At 41.9% G+C, this 20,740-nt stretch overlaps 1 protein-coding gene and 1 pseudogene across 3 annotated transcripts in view; one reads left to right on the forward strand and one right to left on the reverse strand.

Moving 5' to 3' along the window:
- Positions 1-20,740, forward strand: part of GPC3 (glypican 3) — a 742,965-nt gene that overhangs the window by 333,454 nt on the left and 388,771 nt on the right. For all 3 annotated transcript variants that reach the window (XM_074278656.1, XM_074278655.1, XM_074278657.1), the window contains one exon: positions 8,606-9,300. In XM_074278656.1, coding sequence (XP_074134757.1) covers positions 8,606-9,300 — 695 coding nt within the window. The remainder of the gene's footprint in view (positions 1-8,605; positions 9,301-20,740) is intronic.
- LOC141549228 (PC4 and SFRS1-interacting protein pseudogene) lies at positions 1,481-4,377 on the reverse strand (annotated as a pseudogene).

A 20,740-nucleotide genomic window follows, 5' to 3' on the forward strand; every position in this document is an offset into this window, starting at 1 on the left:
TAAACTAAATATATCTAATAAATAATATCTAAACTAGGTGCAAGGGCACCTAGGAATGAGTTTTATTAACATTTTTTAATACTATCATTTCCTTCACAGCAAACCTATCAGCACTTATTAAAAATCAGAGGCATCATGCTATAATGGAAAATTGTGGACTTAAAGTCCAGAAAGATGGAGACTCATACCTCAATTCTACCACTTACTACCTATACATCCTTAGACAAATCATTCAACCTCTCTAAGTTTCTGTTTCCTCATCTGTAAAATATGAGTAATACCTCAGTGTTTGGGGAGGGAATCTTGGCATGAATGGAGTTACTTTTAAAAAGTAGGAATATATTCATTTTATAGAAGCAAAGGAGACCCAATAGATAATGGAAAATTCACAGAGCTTATACCTAGGCTGAAACAGATTGCCAACAATCTGTTGCTTGCCAAAATTTGGTGGAATATCTGGAAAAAGGGGGAAGGAGATGTCATCCCTTGCCAACACAGAGTTCAAGCAAAGGATGAGATCTGGGATTTTGCACTAGTGTTGTTGAAATATTTAAAGACTCTCAGGAAGCCCTCCACTGTATGGGATAGATCCTTGATGGAGGATTTAAGGAAGGCTATGGACAAAAATGCCACAGAAGGTATGAATGAGGCATAGTAAAGTGAGTGCTGGGCCTGAAGTCAGGAAGACCCAATTTCAAATCTAGCCTTACTTTTAGTAATTGTGTGACCCTGTGTAGTAACATAACCTCTGTTTGCCTCCTTAACTGGAAAAAGGGGACAGTAATAGCACCTATCTTCCAGTACTGTTGTGAGGCTCAAATGAGATGTCTGTAAAGTGCCTGACCCATAATAGGTGGTGAAAAAAATGCTTATTCCCTTCCCTCCCCCCTAGTTTTTACCCTTTATTGAGCTATGCTTTTAAGAATCAAGTACCACCTTGAAAACTCTTGTCCCTCACCCTCTAATTTTTTAAAACCAGTTTAACTCCACCCAAGACCACCCACTTTGATGGTCATCTTGGACTCCCTTCTTGGTCCTGGAGGCCTCCATCTCTTCTTGCTTCTGGTCCGGACACTGCTTTCTCCATCAGGCCCCAGCGCTTGAACCCCCAGCCCTCCCAAACCAATTATAGTTTGTTGCAGGATGCTCCAGGAACCTCCCCATGTGGGATCCTCCCAGTCAGGGCCCTTCCCCCCCCCCCAGAAAAAGGGAAGTTTCCCAATTCACCCCCAAGATTCCCTCCACCCATGCAAGTTCCCTGACTCCATCCAAGGGCCAGTGTTGGAAGATATACTATCCTAAGGGTAAAGGTTGGCAGTTAGGACCCTCCCAAACAAGATAAAGTTGTGGGTAACTAAGGGACACCCCTGACCATTTTGTGAGCCCCCCAACTATTTTGTGACCCCTCTCCTCTCCCTCCCCCGAGGAAACCTCCTCCCCAAACCCCCAAATCTCCCAGAAATAATAAAACAAGAGAGAGTTTTGCTGAATAATCTCTACCACTTTAATTTAGCTGTACTAGCAATACTAAGTTAATTCCAATTTAACCTGTTTTTTAAAATAGTACCAAATATCATTTAGAAAAGTCAAGGATTTCTGTAAACAAAAAGTACAGCCACGAAAACAGTAAACAATTAAAGCGCAAAGAAACACCAAAGAAAGGGCACAACTTGCCCCTTTTCAGGGGTGCAGTAGATGACAATTCCAGTTCAATACCTAGCTTAAAAAGTCACCTTTTAAAAGTCTCCAATTCTTGATGTAGAACTATCTTTTCAACTTAAAGCTTGTTGCTTTCGAACAAACAGTCCCTTTTTGAAGCTAAGTAAAGAAACACCTGCGGGAAAGGTAGAATGTGCCTCAGAAGAACTTATTTAACAGTCAAAACAAAAGAAGATAAACACTAAAGTTCTCAAAAACTTTTCAATACAGGTACAAGACTTTTTCACTGGGTGGGAAAAACAGGCATCTGGGTGTCACAGGATGGTCATCTCTTGGATGTTTCGCTTGAATTTGCTTTGTTCTGACCGCCACAGATGGTTTTTCTTCTTTTTTTAAGATATATTTTTTTACTGAAGGTTACAGGCAGTTTGGGGTTCGGCCTCCGCTTCCTCCTCTTTCTCAAACTGACCCTTTAAGGCGCCCTTTCTGTGTACAACTTCAAAGTTCCGAGATAATCTTCTTTTCCTTTCACCTTCTTGTTCTTCCCCCTCCTCCTCAGAGTCGGAGGGGATGACGCCGGTCGCCATGGCTGGTTTCACAAGTTTTCTTTTTGGGTCAACTTCTTTCTTCATTTCTTTCTTGCCAGGATCTTTTTTGGGCTTGTCTTCTTCCTTCTCGCTCTCCTCCTCCTTTCTCAGCTGCTTTTTGGGTGGCTTTTCTTCTTGCCCCTTCTTCTTGCCCTTATCCTCCTCAGAAGCCCCCTCCCCTTCACCAGGATTGGTCAGCTTGTACATCTTGGCCTTCCCCTTGGGGTTGTTCATCCTAACCGCGGCAGGGGTAGGGGAGGGAGGAGGCCAGGGTTTCCCCTTCTTGGGACTCACCTGAGGAGTCATGGTGGTGGCAGATGTAGTGGCCTTGGCTCCCTCGGTCTCCTCGGCTTCCATGGCCTTCTCGGCTTTTCTCTTTCTCCCTCTGGGAGCCCCAGCAGCGGCCGAAGCGGCTGAGGAGGATGCCGAGGCTGCAGCTGCAGACTTGGGGGGCATTCCACCGTACCTGGGTTTCCCCTCACCATCTCCCTTGGAAGTGGTCCCTTCCTTTTTCCCACCTTCCATCTCGGCGTAGGCAACAGGGCGCTTCTTGAAGGGTTTCACTCGGGGGTTGTGATCAATCTCCCACAGACCTTCGTTGAAGCCTCGTCTCTTGTTGGGTTTGCCGTACTTGGCCTTGTTCTCCGAGTAGGGGAAGATGTCTTTGGGAGCCAGGAAGGCCGTCTCGTGAGTGCCGAAGAAGAAAATGAGCAGCTTGTTATGTGGGGGTTTCACCACATCATCGGGTACCTCGTCGACCCTGGCAGGCCAGTGGGGGTAGCCCTTCATCTTGGCGAAGATCAGATCTCCAGGCTTGAAGTTGTAAGTCATGGCCGTGACGGTCCCTGGGGCTGCGGCGCCGGAGGAGGTGCGGGGCCCGGATCTCATCTGGACAGCGGTGCGCGGTACCGGAGCGGCGGCGGCTGGGATCGGGCCGAGGCCGGAGCGGCGGCGGCGGCGGCGGCGGCGCGGCGGCGGCGGCGGCGGCGGCGGCGGCTGCGGTTGCTGCGGCAGCGGCGCTGGCCACTGTCTCTAAGGCTGCGGCAAGGAGAAGGCCGGAGCCGAGAAGCCGGCGAGCCGGCCACACACGGGCAGCCTGGGAGAAGCGGCGACAGCGACTGATGAGAGAGAGAGCGAGAGCGAGAATGAGAATGGGACCGAGCAGGCGCCGGAGTTAAGAGGCTGAGCCTGAGCGAGTCGGCAGACCGCTCCGCCCGCCGCTTAGCCAGCCAGTCACTCAGACTGCGGGGCTGACTGGTAGGCTATGGAACGGGAGGGCTTTTATGCGCCTGCGCAGCCCCCGCCGCCGTTGGCGTGGGCCGTTGGCCTTGGCCTTGCGGAGCTGGACTCCCTCTCCCTCCCCCTCCCCTTCCCCACCCACCCCACCCCCCGTTCCGATTCCAACCGCCCCCGCGAGCCGCCGCGGAGAATCGCGCTTGCCCCTCCTCCCCGGGGTGCGATACCTTCCCGTCTCCCCGATCTCGTCTCGCCTCTCCCCTCCGCCGTTTCGCCTCTCTCGCCCCCCCCCTCCCGGTTCGCCCCGCAGCCTCTCCCGTCTCCCCGCTCCCCCTCCCGTCTCCCCGCCGCCGTCTCCCGTCTCCCGTCTCACCTCTCCCCTCTCCCGTCTCCCGTCTTCCTTTCTCCCTTTTGTGCAAAGCGTCGCTACGCTGTGCTCCTGCCCACAGAGCTAGGCTGCGGGGACTGGGAGACGTTTGCTCCCCCGCCCCTCGGCGAAACTCCTGGGGGGGAAAAGCCGCCCCCCCGCCCGCCCGCCGCCTCCTCCCCTTCCCCAAATAACACACCTTCAGATACGCTTCCCGGCCGATCCTAGGAAGAGAAAAAAATCAGTGCTCCGGTCCGGCGACAGTCACTGGAGCTCTGAAAACCCAGGTTGCAGGAGGGGAGAAAAGCTGAGCATCCCTCTGCACCTGCTGCTGGTTGCTATGAGGCGCCGGGGGAGGGGAGGGGGGCTTCCGTGAGCAATTACGTGCAATGCAGCTGCTTGGCCCCCTGAAGTGGATGGGAATGGCACATTCTAGACAGACCGAATCGCTAGCTGGCCCCCCAAATTTACATCCCACCTCCAGCCAATCTTAGGGTGCACAAGCTTCCCCCCCCTATTCCTGGAATGCACTGGAAAATCCACAGCTCTGCCTGTCAAAATCCCGAGCTCCTCTGACTCCACCCCCACCCCCCACCCACCCCCTCTTTGCTTGTTAATGCACCGTTCCTCCTCGAACGATTTCGTATTTACTTCTCCTATACCTGTTGTATCGCCCCAATAAAAATGGCTTGTTTTTGTCTTATATATCGCCCCCCCAACACCCGATAGATATACTTACTACCTCGCACCGAGCAGCTCGTTTGGGGAAAGAGGGGGCGGCGGCAGGGGGGAGGGAGAGGGAAGAGGGAATGAATGGAAGTGGAGTTCAAACCTGGGATTTCAGTGGCATAGGAAGCTCTATCAATGCAGATCAGAAATGTGTCATCGTAGGCTGTTGCTTCGCAGCACCGAGACGTTTAGCAACTGGCCCACAGACACACAGCCAGGGTGTGCCTGAGAAAGCCCTTGAATCCTGCTCTTTCTGAGCTCGGCTCTCTATTCAGAATACCATGCTGCATCTCTCTCTCTCTCTCCTTAATGCAATTGAATTTAATTTTCTGTGTTAATCTTGAACTTAAACACCAGAAAAGGGCATTTCCATACACACAAAGCAGACAGTGAAAAAGGATGTTCTAGGAAACCACGGGTCTCCATGACACTATTTTCTAGCTGCGTCTCAATAAAAACTATTGTGTTTATTTATCAAACATTTAGGGGGAAAAATAAAGGAGAGCAGGATGGAATTTTAGCTTCCTATACTGCTTCTCAGGAGCATTGCTGTTGTATACATCGAATACTCTACTGCTATTTAAGCTACATCTACAAAAAATAATGACAATAACAGTGAACAGGATTTTATGTTAGACATTTTAGAGCAGTTGTCAAGCTTAAATTTTATTTTCAAAATTAATTGTCAAAAATCAAAATCTCTATTATGATGACCCATATTGTACTTGAATGTACACAAAATATAAACTTGCACATCACAATCCAGCATTTACATTTAATTACTAAAAACACAACTAGTTTTTTGTTTCATCAGGAGAATAGCAAATTTTTACCATTTTGAAAAAATGAGATTTTTTTTTTTTGGTTTAAAAAATAATTGAAAATATAGGTAGAAAATTTTTCAGGTACATTGGATTTTTGCAAATGATATAGAGACCATTTAACCCTTTGTAATTAAAGAATAAAAATTGTATTTTGTTATTTTAGTAGCTTTTTATTTTTTCAAATACATGAAAAGAGAGTTTTTAGCATTCACCTTTGCAAAATCTTTTGTTCCAAATTTTTCTTGCTGCTCTCATGGACAGCAAGCAGCCAAATATAGGTTCAACATATGCAATTCAAGGACAAAACTTTTTAATATGTTTTTTATTAAAATCATCTTGCATCCAATTTTTAAAAGTTCTCTATATACATAATGTATATAATTATAAAGCATATACATATTTTTATATATGTATGCATAAGTACATATATAGAGACCCTTTATATTTGGCACACACATATATATACACTCATGTGTGTGTGTGCATATATACATATGTTTGTTTTGTGTATATGTGTATATAGAAAAACTCTTTACACCATTATCTCTTTTATGTGTCATTGTTGTCCTCATTTTAAAGATAAGGAAACACAGAGACTGTGGGGAGATTCTAACTTAGATTTTCCAGACTCCATTTCCAGTTTTCTATCTATTAGACTAAGCTACATTCTAATTGGGAATTTTCTCCTTTGGAGACCTAGTAGACTTTTAAAGTCTCTCCTTTACCACTATAAGACAATCAAGTCAGGGCACCTGAGTGAACTGTAACTCTGTGCAAGACCATAAGACAGCAGCTGTAGGCTACAGTCCTGAGGAGTGCACCAGCTCCTAACTCCCTCTGAATCTTCTGAAGGCAACAGGTAAAAAGCAGGAAAAGACAGATCCTCTGGGTTGATGTCAGAGGCTGGACCATTTTACATTGCTTGCAGAACTGTTGGCTGTTCAAATTGTTGGCAAGGGAAGACAAAGTCAGAGTATCTCTCTCTTTCTGTGTCTCCTGTTGCAGGTGGCTTTTCTCTTTGCACCCCAAATGCTGTATTTCTGAGACTATCTTGTATTAAGCTCCATCTTTAGTTCTACCTCCTTAGTGCTTAACTGATCCTACCTGTCAGATCAGAGAGTATAAGAGCCTGATTGCTTCTAACTCAAAGACCTCATGGGTCCAGGTTTTGTAGAGTCAAAAATTGGTAGGGAGTGGAAACATACAAATCTAGAAATAGTTGGGTGTTGTCCACCATCATTTGATAGCACTTTGTAAATAACAGATAACAGTTGGGATTTCTTTCATACCTTCAAGTTTACAAAGCACTTTGCTTCAAGACAGGTCAGTGTGAATATCCCCATTTTATAGAAGATCAAACTGAAGCTCAAAGGAGGTGAACTGTGATCTATTATTAAGTGTTAGAGATAGTTTCAATTCAACATCTCCTGATTTTAAGTGCTGAGCTTCCCCCCCCCAATTTCTCAGAAACAGCAGACCATCCTAAATTATTGTTGGAAGAAACCTAGCTGACTTCCCTTGCCATTTTTCTTAACTTGCTTCTAATATAGTAAGCCCAGGAATACAAGGACAGTGTTTTACAACCTTGGGGGAGGGGGAGGAGAGGATCTGGGCCAGATGGTGAGAGTAAACTGGAGTGGCCCTTGTGTTTTCAGTAACAGGGCTATTGGGCTAAGTGAGCCCAAGAAGCTGTTGGAACACTGCTTTCTAGGCAAGACACAAGGGGAAGTCATCTGATTTTTCAAGGCTCGTGAATTGGGATTGTCTGGAGCACATCTGTCATGGACCTTTGCACTGTGGAAGGAAGCTCATGAAAGAAAAGACTGAGTTGCATGTAAATGACTTAGGCAATCAGACAGTTGGTTGATTTGCTGTTTCACTTTCCCCCGTCACACACAAACATATATACACACTCGTTTCTTTTCCAAATATTTTCTTTTTTTTAAGGGGATGTAAATTCGGGTCTTCAAAGAAAAATAATTTGTGTCTAGTGTTTGTCAGACAGTTTGAGGGGAAATAAGATGGTGAAACCAGTCTCTATCTCCAGCCAATGGCACTAATTGGCCCTTATGGCAAGTGGTAGCAGCAGCAGATGTAATCATGAACAGTGGTCTCCATAGAGAAGCCACGTTCCCCAGCATTGTGGAAACTGAGTGCCCCAAAGAAGCTTAGTTATCCTTCCAGCTGTTCAGCATGAAAATACTAGAGGTGCCCTTTGAAATCTCCTCTGCATTCTTGATGCCATGTACCAAGATGGACAGATAGGTGCGTGGAGTTGCTTTCCATCAAGCTACCCTTTCTGTGGAGAAATTCTATTTCTAGTTCTGCCAATCTAATCTGTCAGTTCTCTCAAAAGTTATCTGGAGAAAATCTACAATGAATGATTAAATTCTTGATAGCTCTTATGTCTGGGTCAGAGCTTGCTTTTCCTCCAGGGCTTCAGGAGCTTAAACTGCTTCATGAGGTTATATGGTGTTAGTTTGTGGTCAAGTCTTTATCTCTGTCTAAAAATGAAAAGTCTGAAAATAGAATTCTTATTTAGCCAAATAAATCTATAGTAGAGACATAATTTCTCATTTAGCCTATTTTTTCATCAATATTGTCACAGAAACTAAAATGTTAACAGGAATCCTGGTTCATGTGAAATGTTGTTTGTCCTTCGTTCTTGAAGAGCACTGTGACATCAAGGAGGCGATGCCATGACTTTAGAGTGAATTGGATTGAAGTGAGGGAGGGTTGGGCAAGGTCTCTGGCCTCACTTTCCCCTCCAGAGCCATCTGGGGTCAGTGGCCAGATAGAGAGCAGGATGACTGGAGATGGCTCTGAATGCAGTGGGAGAAGTTGACCTTTTTTAAGCTGAGATCTTTAATAGGTCTCAGTTTTATTAAGGCAATATGATAAAGGCTAATTAGCCATTAAGGCAAAGAATCTCTTTCATCTAGTCCAAAAAAAAATCTAAATAAACATAATTTGTATGTTTAAGAATTTATGGGTGAGTCTGATTTTTGACCTTCCTGTCCCACAAATGATATTGCTTCCTAGGGGCATATAAATACAGGAGGATGGACAAAACCAAAGTTGCATATGAGTCAATGATTTTTCAAGCAAATTGTGCCATAATCACCATATAAATAGAGACATCTCTAATTAATTTTTACCTCCAATTTTCTCATCTGGATGTGTGGGTTTTGTTTGTTTTGCAGAAGCCTTTGAGATTGTCGTCCGGCATGCCAAGAACTATACCAACACCATGTTCAAAAACCAGTACTCCAGCATGGCTCCCCAAGTTTTCAAATTTGTGGGTGAATTTTTCACAGATGTCTCCCTCTACATCCTTGGCTCCGACATCCACGTCAACGATATGGTCAATGAGTTTTTTGACGGATTGTTTCCTGTGATCTACTCGCATCTGATTAACCCTGGTTTCCCAGAGCTCTCCTTGGAAATGGTTGAGTGCCTCCGGGGAGCAAGGCGGGACCTCCAGGTCTTTGGGCACTATCCAAAGGTCATCATGACCCAGGTGTCCAAGTCACTGCAGACAACTCGAGTTTTTCTCCAAGCCCTGAATCTTGGAATTGAAGTCATCAACACAACTGACCATTTAAAATTCAGCAAGGACTGTGGCCGAATGCTCCTAAAAATGTGGTACTGTTCTTATTGTCAGGGACTGGCACTGGCCAAGCCTTGTGCTGGCCACTGCAGTGCTGTAATGCAAGGATGTCTGGCTAACGTCGTCGAAATAGACAAATATTGGCGAGAGTACATCAGCTCTCTGGAAGAGCTCGTTAAAGGCATGTATAGGATCTATGACATGGAACACGTCCTACTCAGTCTCTTCACCCTGGTCCGAGACTCCGTCCTGTATGTCCAGAAGAATGGAGGGAAGTTCACCACCACAGTGAGTACTTCAAAAACCTTTAGTGATGAAATCTGACTTACCCACTAACAATAAGGTGATCTGGTGACTTGTGGGGTAACCTTGCTGGTGACAGAGAAAAAAGGTCCTTTGACACTATACTGTCTGGTGTCCCTTGACTTTGAAGCTTGAAATGTGTTTATAAGGAAGGGGTTAGAGTCCCTTAGAGAACATTTCCCACAGAGCAGATGGCAAAATTAATTTTAAAGCCAGATCTATGAAGTTAGCCTGGCATTCCTTTAGCTTGTTATTACAAATTCTTAGCATTCTGACAATTTTTGTCAATGCATTATCCATAATTACAATTTTACAGGACAATCTAATATGTCTTTTGTAGTCATCTTTGTAGCATAGATCTGCACTCCTATGCTCAAAAATATTCAGTGGCTCCCTGTTGCCTACTGAATGAAACATTTTTTCTTTAGCCTGGCATCCAAGAACCTCTATAACCTTGAAGACCTATGAACTATACTCTCTCCAGTCTTTCCTTGTATTCTCTTCCTGTACTCTGTGCTCTGGCCAAATGGAGCCCCTCTGTCCCTGGAGTGCCATTAATGCTCTTTTCTCCTGGTTAACTAGGTGCCCAATGTCTGAAATTGTCCCTTCTCCTCCTCCCCACCCACCCCCCGCCTCTCTCATCCTTTTCCCCTCTCTCTCCTCCTCCTCCTTCTTTCTCTCTCTCCTGTCCTTCCCTCTCCTCTTCTCTTTCCTTTCCTTTTTCTCCCTCTTCTTCCTTCTCTCTCTTTCTCTCTCCACTTCTCTCTTTCCCTTCTTCTCTCTTCTCTCCCCTTCTCGCTCTCTCCTCCTTTTCCTCACTTTTAATTCTTACCCATTTTCTGAAGTCTAATTCACATATCACCTGTGCCATGAAATCTTTTCCACGATTAGACCTTACAGAATTCTTTATTAAGGAGTTCTCTGGTGCCCTTAGCACTTTTTTTCTGTGGAGCATAGTCATCTGAGTAGAGCCTAGTGAATTCAGGACAGTAGGATCCTGGTCTTATCTATGCAGTGTTCTGCATAGAGGTGCTTTGCAAATGTGTTGATATTCAAAGCTACTGCCCCAAACATTAAAGTTACCATAGGGAAGCCTGGGTATAATAGGGCACTAAATAAATAGGTTCCAGGAATTGGTGAAGAGAACTTGCAACCCCAAGGAGATTTTCATTGAGGAAGTAATTACACTAGGTGACTTGGAGGTCCTTTCCACCCTTTAGGTTAGGTGGTTAGCATCACATGAATTACTCTAGGTATAGAGGGGAACTCTGGGAGACAAGGGAGACAGAATGGCTACTAAGGAGCTGCTCAAGTTTGCCTCAGCACTCTCGAAATTCTTTAAAACAAGAACATATTATGCAAAGAATGGAAAGATCCTCTGTACTAATCTCATCCTTTAGTAGCATATCATTTCCCTGATTGTCCTCTAATCTGGACACCTTTCAACAGATGTGAGAAAAATAAAAGTCATGGACTCCTGAAAGAATTCACATTTCTCAATCTTTTGGAGTTTGCAGAACTCTTCTTTCTGAACAGCCCAGAGAGAAGGTCAGGTGGTACAAGTATGATTGACCTCATCTTTGGAGGAGGATTAAGGTTCAAAAATGGGAAATGATTTGTCCAGGGTTCCACAGTTGGGATTCAAATTTGGATATTCTGATTCCAAGTTGAATGCCATTTTCACCATACCATACTGCCTCTTTTCCCCTAAAAAGCCCCCAAACAGAACCAAAACCCCAGAACACTCAAAGCCACTCAGTATCTATCCTGCCACCTGAAGAAAAGGAATATTGGGTTTTTGTTTTTACTTCTATGTTCCCCAGCACTTAGCCAGGGGCCTTATAAAGAGTATGTGATTAATGTTCATTGAGTTGAATAAGAAGACTAAAACAAATATTCTGCCTAAGAATATTTGGGAGATATATCTGGTCACCAACAACTCAGTAGTTCCAACGCTTGCCTCCATTTTTCTCATCCCACCAGTGCTTTTAAAAGAGAGAGTAAAAGAATTAAATGAAAAATTTGGCTCAATTAGGAGATGAACAATTATTGGCATATTTTATTTTCATATCACTCTTAATTTCCAAATGTAACTTCTCCCTGTCTAAACACAAAGAGAGCCATCCCTTGTAATAGAAAATAAAAAATAAAATTGGGGAAAGGAAAAGAACTCAGCTAAAATAACCAATATATTAACTGAGCCAGCCAATATATTCAATATCTTATCACCACATCCTCTCATCTCTACAAGAAAAGGAGGGTTGTATTTTTAACTGTTTTTTGGAGGCAAGCTTGATCAATAAGATTATATAATGTTTAGTTTTTCAATTTTGTTCACGTTCTTTTCATTTACATTGTTATGGTCATTGTATATTGTTTTTCCCCTGATCCTTTTTGTTTATAGTTCATATGTTTTTCAGGCCTCTGAATTATTCAGGTTTCAATTATTAGAAATTTATGGAAAATTTAAAGTAATGGAATCTGAACAAAAATGGATCTCAACATGTCCATTTCTCTCCTTTTAGAAATGGGACAAGACCAAGACAAAAAAGGAATTTTGTTTTTTAAGGCCACTTAAAATGTCTCTTGCTGCTAGATAGAAATTCTTAGTTCTCCTAGGACTAGGACTTTTGAATGCCATAGAGAGTTTAGTTAAGCTGGCTATTCTGGGGTCTCATCTTGTATTATATGTAAAAAAAATACATTGTTTCTGCTTTTATGACCAGTAACTCATAGTGTTTTATATCAAATGGAAGACAGCAATCATTCACAATGCATGAACTGCCCAATTCTCAACAGGGCTTGGGTACAGAGGATAGGCTGACATTTCTGGAGAAATAGGAGGAGTAGGGGTGGCCACAGACCACTTTGCTGTATGCAGGTTATCAGAGCCACAGGATGCTCCAGGCACAAACACAGGCATAAACTCCTGCATTTTCCATTTCTGAGAAAAAGCAAAATTCTCTCTCTCAGTCCTAGGCAAAGGTCACCTGTAGCTGAGACTAAAGAATACTTTGAAAATGGTCATTTCAGAGATTTCGTAAGTATCTGGCTGACTATGTCAGAGAGACCCTTAGCTTCCTGGAAATACTACCTCGTTGAAATGACATGGCAGGGATATCTTCAGTTGGCTACATGCTATCATGGAGACTATACTAGACATAGAATCAGGAAAACCTGGATTCAAAAGTTACTCTTAGACTTTTATTAGCTGAGTGACTCTGGGCAAGTCATGTGGCCTCTCTGCCTCGGTTTCCTCATTCATGAAATATGATTCCTTCCACCTCTGGCACTAGATCCCATCGTCTTATCCAGTCCTGTTATAAGGGACTTTTGCTCTTCCAAGTGAATCTAGCAGTTTTGTTTTTATAAAAGCAACCATACGGAGCTCTGATCTTGGAGTTCTGATGTTTGCTTAAGTCCTAGCCATGCCATTTACTAGCTGTGTGACCTTAGCCAAGTCATGTATTCCTTTTGAACCTTGGTTTCTTATTCAAAATGGGAGAAATAATGTTTATTTGTCCAAATGCACAGGGCATTAGGTATTATAAAGCACTCTAGAAAGAGTAATTATAATTATCTAACATAAAATTCTAGGATTTTATAGCCAGAAAGGGCTTATTTTCATCAAACCAATTCATGTTAATAAGATGTAGGAAGAAGTGGCTTGCTTAAAATTGCCAAATAGTTTTGAATGAAATGTTTTTTTTTCAATCCACAAACTACCATACTAGGTGGTAGTGTTTCTCCTTCCTTCCTGAAGAGGACCAAAGACGACAGGTGGATGATGTCTTGACTTGTGAGTGAATTGGATTTCACAGAGACAGTGTTGTGCAAGGTTACCAGCCCCACTCTTTCCTCCAGAGTCATCCTAATTCAGTGGCAAGGCATAGGTCAGGATGACTGGAGATGACCCCAGGTGCAATGAGAGGTCTCGGCCTTTTTAAGTTAAAATCTTTCCCAGGTCTTGGTTGTGTGAGGTAACTTCCATTCAGAGATTAAAGGCTAGGTAAGAAATGAGGCCAAAAAAAATTAAGACAACTTTCAGATACCATTACACATCTCTCAGATTGGCTAAGATGACAGGAAAAGATAATGATGAATGTTGGAGGGGATGTGGGAAAACTGGGACACTGATACATTGTTGATGGAACTGTGAACAGATCCAACCATTCTGGAGAGCAATAAGGAACTATACCCAAAGGGCTATAAAACTGTGCATACACTTTAATCCAGCAGTGTCTCTACTGGGCCTGTGTCCCAAAGAAATCATAAAGGAAGGAAAAGAACCTACATGTGCAAAAATGTTTGTGGCAGCCCTTTTTGTAATGACAAGAAACTGGAAACTGAGTGGATGTCCATCACTTGGAGAATGGCTGGATAAGTTATGGTCTATGAATGTTATGGAACATTATTGTTGTATAAGAAATGATCAGCAGGAGGATTTTAGAGAGGCCTAGAGAGACTTACATTAACTGATGCTAAGTGAAGTGAACAGAACCAAGAGAACACTGTACACAGTAATAAGACTATGTGATGGTCAACTGGGATGAACTTGGCTCTTCTCAACAATGAGGTGATTCAAGGAAATTCCAATTGACTTGTGATGGAAAGGACCAGCCACATCCAGAGAGAGAATTATGGATACTGAATGTGAATCAAAGCATAGTATTTTCACCTTTTGTTGTTGTTTGCAGGGTTTTTTTTCCTTTCTTGTGCTTTTCCCCTTTTTATCTTATTTTTTGCGTAGCATGATGAATAGGAAAATATGTTTAGAAGAATTGAACATGTTTAACCTCTATCAGATTGCTTGCTGTCTTGGAGAGGGAGAAGAAGGGACAAGAGAGAGAAACATTTGGAACACAAGGTTTTGCAAAGTTGAATGTTGAAAACTATCTTTGTATATATTTGGAAAAATAAAATACTATTAGAAAAAAAAAGAATTGAGATAAAAGATGGCCTAGTTTGCCTACTCAAAAAAAAATCATTCTGGGAGGAGAAGATCCAGAACAGAAATATTTATACTCACTTTGAGCCATCAAAACTCAAACAATGACCAAGTGAGGCTTGGGCTGGGACCTACTATTGGTCAATGAGTGAGAGCCAGAGTGATTTGGGTTTAAAGCATGGTCAAGTAGCTCTATTTGTATCCCAATAGGCTTGATCAAATCTGGTTTTTCAGAGCTCTATTTCTTTTTTTTTTAATTTTAATAGTTTTTATTTACCAGCTATATGCATGGGTAATTTTACAACATTGACAATTGCAAAACCTTTTATTCTAATTTTCCCCTCCTCCCCCCCCCCAGATTGCAGGTTGACCAATACATGTTAAATATACATGTTAGAGTATAAATTAAATACAATATATGTATACCTGTCCAAACAGTCATTTTTGCTGTACAAAAGAATCAGACTTTGAAATAGTGTACAATTAGCCTGTGAAGGAAATAAAAAATGCAGGCAGACAAAATTAGAGGGATTGGGAATTCCATGTAGTGGTTCATAGTCATCTCCCAGAGTTCTTTCCCTGGGTGTAGCTGGTTCAGTTCATTACTGCTCTGTTGGAACTGATTTGGTTCATCTCATTGTTGAAGAGGGCCATGTCCATCAGAATTGATCATCATACAGTATTGTTGTTGAAGTATATAATGATCCCTGGTCCTGCTCATTTCACTCAGCATCAGTTCCTGTCAGTCTCTCCAGGCCTCTCTGAAATCATCCTGCTGGTCATTTCTTACAGAACAATAATATTCCATAACATTCATATACCATAATTTATCCAGCCATTCTCCAACTGATGGGCATACACTCAGTCTCCAGTTTCTGGCCACCACAAAAAGGGCTGCCACAAACATTTTTGCACATGTGGGTCCCTTTCCCTTTATATCCTCTTTGGGATATAAGCCTAGTAGCCACACTGCTGGGTCAAAGGGTATGCACAGTTTGATAACTTTTTGAGCAGAGTTCCAAATTGCTCAGAGCTCTATTTCAAGAAATCATAAATGAAACTACATGGGACAAAAGAGTTAACTGTCCCAGTTTTTCCAAGAAAAAAAATAAATGAGAAAGAAAAAAAATTAGCCCTCAAATCCCAAGATATCTTGTGAGGTTTCAGTGATCAAAATTTCTCTTCCTTTGGACAGAGTACCCACTGGTAAAGGTATGATTCCCCATGTGGACAGAGGGACTGGACATAGTGATTTCATTTCTCTAAGGAACTTCCAGGTGAACAAACTCTCTCTACCAGAGCAAATTGGCAATTTCTTTAAAAATGAGAGAATTTCCTAATACACTGTGAATTTAGTGATTTGGCCAGAGTCAGAGTCCCTGTTAGACAGAACTTGAACTTAGATCTTGCTCTAAAGCTCTCTCCAGGATGCTACTTCAGCATATGAAAACCATAGAATATCCAGACTATAAGAAGTCTCAGGGATCATAGAGTCCAATTATCATATTGATTAGTAGTATTGCTATAATTATCTGTTGTTTAGTAGTTGTTCAGTTGTGTCCATTACCTCATTTGAGATTTTCTTGGCTGAGATAATGGAGTGGTTTGCCATTTCCTTCTTCAGCTCATTTTACAGACGAGAAAACTGAGGTAAAGATGATATAGTGACTTGACCAGCGTTACACACCTAGGTAAGAATCTGAAGCCGGATTTGAACTCAGAAAGATGAGTCTTTCAGATTCCAGGCTCCTATACCACCTGGCTGTTATAGTCATAGCAGTGTTAGTATTATAATAGTACTGTAGTTAGTACTACAATTAGCATCATAATAGAAGAAATAGCTCCAATGTCTGTAGTATTTGTCACATTATTATTATTATTTTTTACATGATACCTTTCCCACAACAGCCATGTAAGCAGTGAATGCAAGTTTATTATCAACATTTTACAGAGCAGGATGCAAAGTTGAAATGCTTTGCTTGAGATCCCACAGCAAATTGGTGATGGAGTGAAGACTAAAAGCCAGTTCTTCTGACTTTCAATCCAACAAACTCTCTTTGCCCTAGACCCTACTAATCCAAGTCTTTGATTGTTGGAAGACAAAACAAAACAAAAGCAAAGAAAAAGCCCCAGTAGATAATGGGTTTTGCTTAAAATCTATTTTTAAACTACTGAGACTCTTTAATGTCAGACTTGAGCCCAGAGCAAACAAATTCAAATAGGATAGTGTGTTTCTGGAGGAAATTTATAATGGGACGTATGACAACACTCCAATGATAGTGTCGTAAATGGATCTGCTTTGACTCTCCATTAGCATTCTAGAACTAGAATAAATGTCTTTGCCCCCAAGAGATGATTGAAGGAGGGTCTTTTGATGAAACCCTCGCTATTAACGAAATCCTCATGTATTGAATTTCATCTAGTATACCTGGAAGGCAACACAAAAATATACCTTGTCCAAGAAATAGATTTCCAGCACCATTGTCCCATCTAAATTTGTGGGACAGCCACAGGCTTATTTTTAAAAGAAAAGAAATTTTCAGTTCTGAAAGTGTTAAGCATCATGAACAGATACACACACATGTGTTCATGTACACACGCACACATATGCACAAACACCTGCAGTATAGACATTGAATATTCCACAGAGTTCATTTGCTGGATCAAACTGATTGTATACACGTGTGCATGTATGTGCACCTGTATGTGTGTGTTTCTCCCTAGGAAGTTTCCTGAAGCTTTCTATGATTTTCCTCTCTGATTTACCCCTTATTTTCCTCTCCCCCCTCAAGGTAATTACTCATAGCTCCTCATCTGGTTGTTTGTACTTGTATTTTTCCACTTTCATTTGTGTACTCTACTGATTCATCTCTGCATCGGGGCTTCCTCCCCCACAGTCTCATTACTTTGGCTTGTTATTTGCGTCATTGAATGTTGCTTAGAATTGCAACCTCTGCCACTGCTCCCCAGCCCTCCCTTTCTTTCCTCCTCCTCATATCCTTTCTTGGTGCATTCAGGCAGAGGAGCATCACAGAACACAGAAGGAAAAAGGAGCCTTTCCATTTTAGCCATTTATATTTGTTCCGAAGGCAAGAGAAGCCACATATGTAGTAAAAATTGATGCGTGTTAACTCTAGATGCGCAATCATCACCTTGGTGACAGGATTCTGGGAGTAAAGCTCAGTGGGTGATGGGAAAAGCAATGGATAGACAGCGGGATGAGATGGGTTCAAACCTTTGCTCTGACCATTACCAGCTGTGTAACCTTGTGGAGATAGTTTAAACCAGAAGTGTCAAACATATAGCAGATAGCCACTCTCGAGTACAGCCAGAACCTGATTAAAATGTAATTGGGAAATAGTTAACAAAATAAAAATACAATAAAACACAAATAATATTACATTTTAAAATTGAATCTTGATATAGCTGCAGGCATCCTTATGTAGTGACCCCTGTCTCTCTCTGATTTTGACACCACTGGCTGAACCTTCTGATCCTCAGTTTCCTAATTTATGAAATGGCACCAATTAATCATCTTACCTACCTTCCAGTTTCATTGTGTAATCTTATCTGTGAGATGAGAATGAGAGGATAAGGGAGTATCATTATGGGGAAGCTACTTTGTAAAGCTTATAGAGAAATAAAAGCTATTGGTGCAGCAGCAACAACACAACAACTGACATTTCTATGGCATGTTCGTTTGTAAAGCGCTCCACATGTAATCTCATTTTATCCACTCAACAACCTTGTGAGGTATATTATAGAATTATCCCCATTTTACAGAAGAAGAAACTGAGACTCAGAGAGGTGCGGGAATTTGCCCATGGTGACAGAGCTGGTAAATTTGAGAAGCAAGATAGGAAGGTAGGTCTTTGAGGTTCCAAAGGCAGCACTCTATTCCCTGTGACAGAATGCCTCTCAAATTGCAACTTGAGCCACTTAGTCCATAAGAACATAGAATTTTAGAACTAGAAGGAGATCTTAGGGTTCCCCAAGGATCTTGGTGGGTTTTTCCAGCCCCATCATTTTATTTGACATTTGAAGAATATTTTCAGATTTAGTTTATTTTGTTTGGTTTGGTTTTTAGGGGCAGCTACTCGGCACTATTTTGAATAGAGAACCAGTCCTGGGGTCAGGAAGTCTCATCTTCCTGAATTCAAATCCAGTCTCAGACACTCACTAGCTGTGCAGTGACTCTGGGCAGGTGGCTTTATTCTGCCTCAGTTTTCTTATCTGTAAAATGAGCTGGAGAAGGAAATGGCAAACTACTCCAGTCTCTTTGACAAGAAAACCCCATATGGGGTCATGAAGATGTGACTGAAATTGATTGAATGAAATCAAATTTGTTTTTATGTTAATCATTTCTAGATATGCTCCTTCCCCTTCCTTCCCTTACAATAGAAAAAAAATGGTTAAGCCAAAGCAACCAAAGCAATGACCACACATGACAGGTTAATATCCTATCCTCATAGCCACATCCCTTACCTCTCTGACAAATGGTGGGAGGGAGGTATGGTTCCTGACCCTTCTTCTGGACCAGTATTATTCGTTATATTTAGACTGTGCTCAACCTGCTTTTAGCATTGTTGTTTTCATTTATGTTGTAGTTGTCATCATATTCTTGGGTTTTGTTTTTGGTATTTACTCCACCCTGCTTGGATTCATGTTTCCCCAAGATTCTCTGAATTATTCACATTTGTTTTGTCTTATAGCACAGTAGTAGGGAAAGAGGGAACAAAAGAAACATTTATGTAATGCCTACTATGTGCCCAGCACTGTGCTAGGGGTCTTTGTCATTTTTTTGGTTTTTACTTTAAATCCATATTATCCCATTTGCTCTTGTCAGCGCGCCATTCAATTCACGCGCTACAATCTGGTCATTCATTGCCCACTTGATTGGCATCCCCTTATTTCCAAATTTTGTTTTTGTTTTTGCTATCACAAAAAGTGCTGCTTTGAATATTTCAGCATGTATGGGAACTTTGTTCTCTCTCTGACCACCTTGGATCATTGGTTTCTGAGGTCTGCTTCTGACTATCAGGAGTTGTTCATCATGCTTTAGCTGCTGCCTTCTAAACCTGGAACATGTATCTGCTCTCTGCAGCATCCTTCTCACACTGGTGAGTTCCTCCCAGAATGCCTAGCTAGAATGGTCGGGACTAGCTAAACCTGTATTGCTATTTGCTCTACTGGATTTGGCCACCATCCTGTCCTCTGGCTCAGACACACACACACACACACACACACACACACACACACACACACACATACAGACACACACACATACATACAGACACACACACACACACACACATACACACACAGAGATACTTTTTAGTACTTTTTAGCTCCCTTTTATGTATTATTGTCTTTCTCCCATTACAGAGTAAGCTCCTGGAAGATAGGGACTGGGTTTCTTTTTGCTTGTATTTCTTATTGACAGTACTTAGCTTAGTGCTTGGCAAATGGTTAATACAAAATAAATATTTGGTTTGGTGTATAAGGACCCACAAAGCAGCTCTCTAATTTTATGGAAGAGGAAATTGAGGTCCAAAGAGGTAAACGACTTGCCCAGTATCATATAAGGAGTACTCAAACCAACTTCACTGATTCTAAATCCTATGTCTGTCTAAGGTACTTTAATGGCATAGTGGATTGGGTGCTAAGTTTGCTGTCAGGAAGACCTAAGTTTAAATCTAATCTGAAAATTACTAGCTGTGTGACCTTGGCTAGTCACTTAATTCATTTATCTAAATTTCCCTAACTATAAAATGGGGATAAATGATTTTGTGATAAAGAGAGTCATCTACACCCAGAGAGAGGACTATGGGAACTGTGTGTGGTTCATACATAGCATTTTCACTCTTTTTGTTGTTGTTTGCTTACATTTTGTTTTCTTTCTCATTTTTTCCTTTTGATTTGATTTTTCTTGTGCAGCATGATAATTGTATAAATGTGTATGCATATATTATATTTAACATATATTTCTACCTTGTTTAATATATATTGATTGAACTATTTGTCATCTAGGGGAGGGGGAAAGGGGGGAAATTGGAACACAAGGTCTTGCAAGAGCCACTGTTGAAAAATTATCTATGCATATGTTTTGAAAAATACAAAGCTTTAATAAAAAAATTAAAAATAAAATGGGGATAATAATAGCACCTACCTCCCAGGATTGTGAAGATCATCAGAGTTAATAATTACCAAGCACTTAGCCCAGTGCTTGACATATAGGAGGTATTACACAGTAGGCTTCTTCTTCCTTTTCCTCCTTCTCCCCAGTTCTCTATCACACTACTGTTAATGAGACCATGTAGGGGTTCGTCTTCTCTAGGCCAATTAGCTCCGTATAATGGGAAAACCCAAAATCAAACCATCTACTCCATGTGAAAAAGTGGAATTTCTAACCTGGTCTAGCTGTTTGACATGTATGCCCTTGGTCACAATGGGGATTCACATGAGAGTCTATAGATG

Source organism: Sminthopsis crassicaudata, chromosome X (genome assembly GCF_048593235.1).
Source record: "Sminthopsis crassicaudata isolate SCR6 chromosome X, ASM4859323v1, whole genome shotgun sequence".
In the NCBI taxonomy this organism is placed as follows: Eukaryota; Metazoa; Chordata; class Mammalia; order Dasyuromorphia; family Dasyuridae; genus Sminthopsis; species Sminthopsis crassicaudata.